Source organism: Miscanthus floridulus, chromosome 16, assembly GCF_019320115.1.
Source record: "Miscanthus floridulus cultivar M001 chromosome 16, ASM1932011v1, whole genome shotgun sequence".
NCBI lineage: Eukaryota > Viridiplantae > Streptophyta > Magnoliopsida > Poales > Poaceae > Miscanthus > Miscanthus floridulus.
In genome coordinates, this window is record NC_089595.1 from 48,257,649 (window position 1) to 48,264,189 (window position 6,541).

Consider the following 6,541-nt stretch of genomic DNA (forward strand, 5'->3'; position numbering starts at 1 on the left):
TACTGAGCTAAAGCCAAAGCCATGTAGCCCTCACAACTGTACTGTAAGTCCCGAATGATCATTTACAGATAAGTTCTTAGGGAAAGAAATTTAGAGCACCATAAAATAGCCCAATACTCTAGCCCCCTTGTTCCATATTGCTAAAAAGCATCTTTTATTATTTATTGCATATATCATTAGTCAAGTTATAAGATCATGGTTGTAGTTGAGCACTAGCATCAAACTACCCAATGTAATTTCCCATATGAATTAAGGCACAAGATACAAAGTACTAGGAAATCATTAGTGGTAGTCAAGGTAGACACATGCAGTATGAATTAAATGATTAAAGGTGTATAGGACAACAAGGAAGATCCTATACTATACTTGCCTTACAACACCGATCCTTCGGTAAGCTTTAATCTTCAACGTTCTTCTTCTTCTTCTTGATCACCACGTATATCTCACCAACTTGACGTAATCATAAAGCACCACACAAGCATCCATACAATCATACATGAAGAAAACAATAGATCTAAATTAGAACAGTACACCAATCATAGAAAAATAAGTAAAAGAGTTTGAAATACAATTCTATGCATTGCTACGAATACACAAACGCAAGAGGCACGCTAATCGAAGCTACGGTTGAAAAGATACAACTACCAAAAGATCTACTCATAAAATTGTTAGCTCCATGAGTTTTAATTATAAAAAAACATATATATGATATTTTATAGATAATATAAATTAAGTCAAACTTAGGTTAGAATTATAATACTAAAGTAAAATAAATCATATTTTATTTATAAAACCCAATTGCATAATTATTATTCAAATTAGAGTTTAAACCATGAAATTCTAGAAATAGTGCCATGGTAACTACTGTTACTAACGCATAGATCTCGTCGCTTTCAATCTAGCGCAACTTGAATGGACTAAAACGGAGTTAAAAACGCATAAGATATGAAATAAACAAGATTTCTCTTAATCGAATAATAGATTAAATCTAATCATAAATTTTAAAAGTTAAAAACATATCTAACAGTGGTTTTAACATGTAAATTATGAAATTACGAACCTAACGTAAGTTGAACGGGTCAAATTGGAGTTAAAACGGAAAAGTTATGGCCTAAACAAATCTAGTGGCAAAACTATGAATAGTTGAAAACGTATTTTCAATCTAACTGAAGCCAAGTACGCTTTCAAAAGAAGAAAATGAAATCGGAAAACACGCAATGGACCGTGGGTTCTATTCGAAGAAATCGAGGGGCTCTTTAGCAAAACGCCCGTTGAAAGGGTATGGCCCGATCTAGACCACAGATCACGCGATGAACGGCTGAGGAAGGGCTGGGCTTATTCCGTCGGCCGGAACAGGACCAAGACGGCGGGCGGCCATGTCCGGAAACAGGGCACCTTGCCGAAGTACTCCCAGGTGGCAATTATGGGCTTGATTTCTTCAACGAATAGCATGGGGAGGTAGATAAGGTTACAACTAACTCTATCGAGGTATAGGTTAAAGCCAGGGAAGGACGGGGATGGCGGCACACGCGATTCAGCGGCTTGGCTTCGACGGTGAAGTCACGCAAGGTACTGAGAGCAGGAGAGCGAGGGGAAGACGACTTCAAAAGATTTCTTACCTCCACACGTAGCTCGGTAGAGGCTGAGGTCGGAGGTGAAGCTACGGAGGCGACTCGATGGCGTCAAGCTCCATGCGGCGGGATCCGGGCGACGGCGCTAGGCTTGCTCAAGGCGAGGCAATGCGAGATAGGGCGCAGGGTAGGTGGCACGGCGTGGGGGCTTGCTATTTATGGGATGGAGGAACTTGCGGCGCAAGGCAACGGCGCGGGGCGGAACGGCAGCAGACTTCTTCGGTGGAGCAGAGTCCGGGCGGAATATGTCGGAGGTAGGAGATGCGCCTGACAGGGCGGCCCCACCTATCAGCGCAAGAGAGAGGGAGGGAACGCGTGGCCCGGGCAGCTGGGCCATGACTTGGGCCGCGCGGCTGGAAGCCAGGGAGGAGAAGCGCCTAGGCCGACTCGGGATCGGACCGCTGGAAATGGGGACGGGCGACGCGGCGCTGCAGGCGCTGGGCTATGGCTTGATAGGGCTCCGGCCCAAGCGAGAGAAGGAGAGGGGAGTGGCCCAAGAGGAAGGAAACATGGTCGACCCCGCTGCAGGGCTCCGGTGGCCTGCCTGGCTGCTGTGCTTCCAGGCCAGAAGGGAGGAAGGGAGATGCTGGGCCAAGCGGAAAAGAAGGGAATTGGGCCAGGCTCCAAGGGAGAAAGGAGAAGGGTCAGGCTGGGCCTAAAGAGAGGGAGAGTGAGTTTTCTTTTTTTCCTTTTCTATTTTTTTTTCTTATTTCAAATCCCAATTTAAATATGGTGTAAATTTCTTTGAACCAAGTCAAGTTAAATATTAATTCAAATATTCTTTTCAATTCAAATAAAAATAGAAAAATTTAGGAGGCTTTCAAAAAAAATTTATAACTTTTTAAATTCTTTTATTTTCAATTTTTTTCTTTTACTTCAAAACCACTTTTAATTTCTTTTGCAAAAGCAATTTAAACCCCTCAATCAAATACATCAAATGCAAGGGTATGTATGCATAAACATGTTGCTAAACCTTATGATAAATTTTAACTAAATGAGAAATCTTATTTTCCTATATCTTTATGAGCACAAAATTCCAAATTAAACCATTTTAGCTTTATTTCCTAAAATTCAAAATTTAGGGTGTTACACTCACTTAGTATCACTTAACTCTCGCTCCGGCTCCCACGGTCTCCCCTTCCGTTCCACTCCCAGACTCCCACTCTGCCCCTACCGGCTACCCCCACACACAAACAGCCACTCCTCACCTCTCCCACCCTCCGGTTCATGTCCTGCTGCTCCCCATGTCGCCCCCACTCGAGCTCGACTACATAGGCCTCTCGCCGCCGGCGGCCGCCGCCGCCGCTGCCGGTGCCGACGACGACCTGAAGGGTACCGAGCTCCGCCTCGGTCTGCCGGGGTCCGGGTCGCCGGAACGCCGTGTCGCGGCTGCCACCGCTACCACCCTGGACCTGCTCCCGGCCAAGGGCGCCAAGCGCGGGTTTTCTGACGAGGCGCCCCCGGCATCGCCCGTTGCCGCTGCTGGGAAGGGAAAGAAGGTGGCGGAAGAGGCGGACGACGACAAGAAGGTTGCAGCGACGCCGCAGCCGGCTGCAAAGTAGGTGGAGTGTGGAAGTGGATCTTGGGGTTTTACTGCCTCAAACGAAAAAAGGGGAAGATTGGGGCTTTGCCAGCGCGTTCATCTGGCGTTTCTCCATGGTTCTTTGGACTGCGGCCACTAGTGGTTCGCAAATTGTTATTGTTGCCCCTTTGTTTGGGAGCAAGTTTTCTGCTGTTTGGGAAATCTTGCTGGGCTCTTGGAGTTCATGACATTTTCAGGTTCTGTAACAGAAAATTATCTTTGGAAATTCTGTGCTTTTCAGGAAAACAAAAGGGTACGAGGAATTGAAAAGGGGCTGAATTGTATGTCAGGGGATCTCTCTTGGCTTTGTATTTTCGATTTGTTTTTACTCTTATTTGGGTGGGAATTTCGGTTTGTCTTGGGGCCTAGAGGAGGGAAACTAAAGTTGCAGCTTTGTGATGTTATTTTAAATTCCCACTTTTCCTCCAAATTCTCTACTTTTCAAAATGCGCCCTTCAATTTATCTTCAGCTTCCTTGGTTTTTTTTTTTCACTTTTCTTGCTTGCTCAAGCTCTTCTCATGTTTTCTCTGATCTCCCTGCTTTGTTTTTGTTTTATTTTGTTCATAACAATTTGATTTGGCATTACCTTGCTCAAAGTCTGTGACTTTCATCCCAAAATTCGCCAAAATTCGTTTCTTTATTTTGTCACCGGTAGAGCATCTCCTGATCTACCTCTTCGTTCCGTGGTTGTAAAGATTATTGAGCTCAGGTGTGTTGTGCAGAGCTCAGGTGGTGGGATGGCCACCAATCCGCAGCTACCGCAAGAACACGATGGCTACCACCCAGCTGAAGGGCAGCAAGGAGGATGCTGAGGCCAAGCAGGGCCAGGGGTTCCTGTACGTCAAGGTCAGCATGGATGGCGCGCCGTACCTCAGGAAGATTGACCTCAAGACTTACAAGAACTACAAGGACCTGTCGACTGCCCTTGAGAAGATGTTCAATGGCTTCAGTACTGGTGAGATGTCTCGGGTTACTCTCCCTCTTTTGGATGGCGCATCAGTATGTAATTGTGTTTCATTTTGATGTGGATGGTGTTAGAAGTACATCAAGAAGCCTTTAAAAACTATCATACTTGATTCTTAGGATAAGCAATAGCTTCAACGTACCGTTATTTTTGAGTAATTGTAAGATTACAAACAATCTGGCATGCCTTTGTTTTTTTCTTTGGTGAACTTTCTATTCCTTGCTAACAAATACCCTGCTGATTGTTCAGTTATTGCATCCGTATCAAGTCTTTCTTAGAAAGATATTATTTCCTGTAAGGCAAAATAAATTTTGGCTCCATGTGTATGATTATTCGAGGATATCTTCGAGTCCTGAGTATTATTCCAGAAAGCTACTTATTATTACTGAGAGTGGCATCCCCTATATATTTCTGAAATTTGGATATCTGTGGTCCTGTATTTATATATCTAATATCTCATTAGTTTTCACCACTTCCTTAGAATAATGGAAATGAAAATAAGGTCCAAGTCTCTTCAGTAGAAATTTTAGTACAAGAAGAGGCTCTCTTCTGTTTTCCTTTTATTGGTCTTACAGGTTAGTATGGGTGTAATGCCATATCAGGCAAGGACGGCTTATCTGAGTACCGCAAGGATGGTGAATATGTTCTGACTTATGAGGACAAGGATGGAGATTGGATGCTTGTCGGCGATGTACCATGGGAGTAAGTACACTGATCTTACTTAAAACAATGGAAATGGAACTAAATTAATTACCGATTTGATTTTGTGGCTCATTTTCTCAACTAGATACATATTTAGCCGTCACATTTTCTTTCACTCCAATTGTAGGATGTTCGCTGACTCTTGCCGCAGGCTCAGGATCATGAAAGGATCAGATGCAATTGGACTTGGTAAGTTTGTACTCCTATTCTGTTTAGTGTATTGTCGTGCTAATCATATTGTCTTAGTTGGTTGGTGGATATGGTAGGAGGGTACATGATATGATGATCCAAGTAGGTTGTGTTGTTGTACATGATACAATTTTTATTAGGAGTTCCTCACAAAAGGGACATAATTCATGGTCCCTGCATCTGGGGTGATAGCTCTCTTGGGTAATCCATTTGCCATCTTCTTGTGCATAGCACTCAAATGTAGGTTCAAAATCAGAGGCGTGGGATGAGCCATTATCAGTTGCATTTTGCATTTCAAAAAAAATCATCAGTTGCATATAGCAAGAACATTTAATTAAAGTTTTCTTTCACCTTGTAAACAACAACTGCATAATAATTAAAATATAAAAATTAGATTCTGAAAGAAAATTCAAAAATATGCTCCCTTCACGATGAGAGATGCCTACCTTCCCGATTAGTACTGTTATCAACACTAGAACCAAGTATGTCATTATCAGTTTGGAGTGCACATAATAATATGGAAAAATAGGTATCAAATTAATAGTTAAATATTGAAATTGGAAGCTTTGAATCATAGTTGTCACTTGCTAACAAGGTATTCTAATTCAACTCCAGAGTTAATCTAATAGGCTTGGCTCCATTTTTTTACTTTGACTTCCCTGAATAATCTACGTCTCTTGTTTTTTTTTCTTTTGCAGCTCCAAGGGCAGCTGATAAGTCCAAGAACCGCAACTAGAATGGTTGCTTCCTACAGTCCAAAGCAAGAGGGAGATCCAATGACTGTAGGGATCTTTATGAAAACAAAAAAAGTCTAACAGTTTTAAGAGGAATTCTGCCTTATGGTCTACTACATGGTTTGCTGTTACGCAAGTAAAGAACTCCACGTCTGTCATGTTAGTTTTGCAACATCGTCTATGGACAAAACGCTATTTGATTGTTGTTAAGCCTTCGTACCAGTGTTCTTCGTGTAAATGGTTTGGTACATTGTGTGGTGCTACTATGATTGAGCACTCCTACCTAGTTTGCAAAATAGTGTCCATGAACTGTTTGTTGTTCCTCTATATAAATGTTCAATGAAGCTTGCAAATGTATGGTCCATCTGTGTTCATGTTCTGGTTCATTCATCTTGATGGTGTTGAAATCTGATGAAGCAACTTGTTTTGAAACAGTGATCCTGTGTGCAATAGTTTCTTTGTGGAAACTTGGATTCCTTTTTTACCAGCTTTGATGCCTAATTGCTGGTGGGGCATGCAGTGTATTGAGTTATTTATCGGCTGAAGGTTATGATGGTTGTCTATGATCTAACTCCAAAGTGTCATTTTAAAAAGGCTTCCATCTGAACCATCATTCAGGTTGCATATAATAATATTATGATTTCAAGAGAGATGGCAATGCCTTATGATCCCTTGGAATCAGGCTTTATTTGCCTGCCCCATTAGAAGTTATGCTCCACTCTTCTCCTTTTGTGGTGC

General features: G+C 42.4%; 1 protein-coding gene across 1 annotated transcript; it reads left to right on the forward strand.

Moving 5' to 3' along the window:
- The first annotated feature begins 2,753 nt into the window (after positions 1-2,753).
- LOC136511598 (auxin-responsive protein IAA17-like) lies at positions 2,754-6,165 on the forward strand. The gene is made up of 5 exons (XM_066505642.1): positions 2,754-3,189; positions 3,937-4,169; positions 4,781-4,880; positions 5,008-5,069; positions 5,768-6,165. Exons 1-5 carry the CDS (start codon positions 2,876-2,878, stop codon positions 5,803-5,805), a joined length of 747 nt encoding a protein of 248 aa, XP_066361739.1. The 5' UTR covers positions 2,754-2,875; the 3' UTR covers positions 5,806-6,165.
- Positions 6,166-6,541: the final 376 nt, after the last annotated feature.

Excerpts from the sequence above, each read along its gene's own strand:
- LOC136511598 (XM_066505642.1), top strand. The coding sequence starts at position 2,876 with ATGTCGCCCCCACTCGAGCTCGACTACATAGGCCTCTCGCCGCCGGCG. Across the intron at positions 3,190-3,936 it reads ACGCCGCAGCCGGCTGCAAA|AGCTCAGGTGGTGGGATGGC; the intron begins GTAGGTGGAGTG and ends TGTGTTGTGCAG. Across the intron at positions 4,170-4,780 it reads GTTCAATGGCTTCAGTACTG|GCAAGGACGGCTTATCTGAG; the intron begins GTGAGATGTCTC and ends ATGCCATATCAG.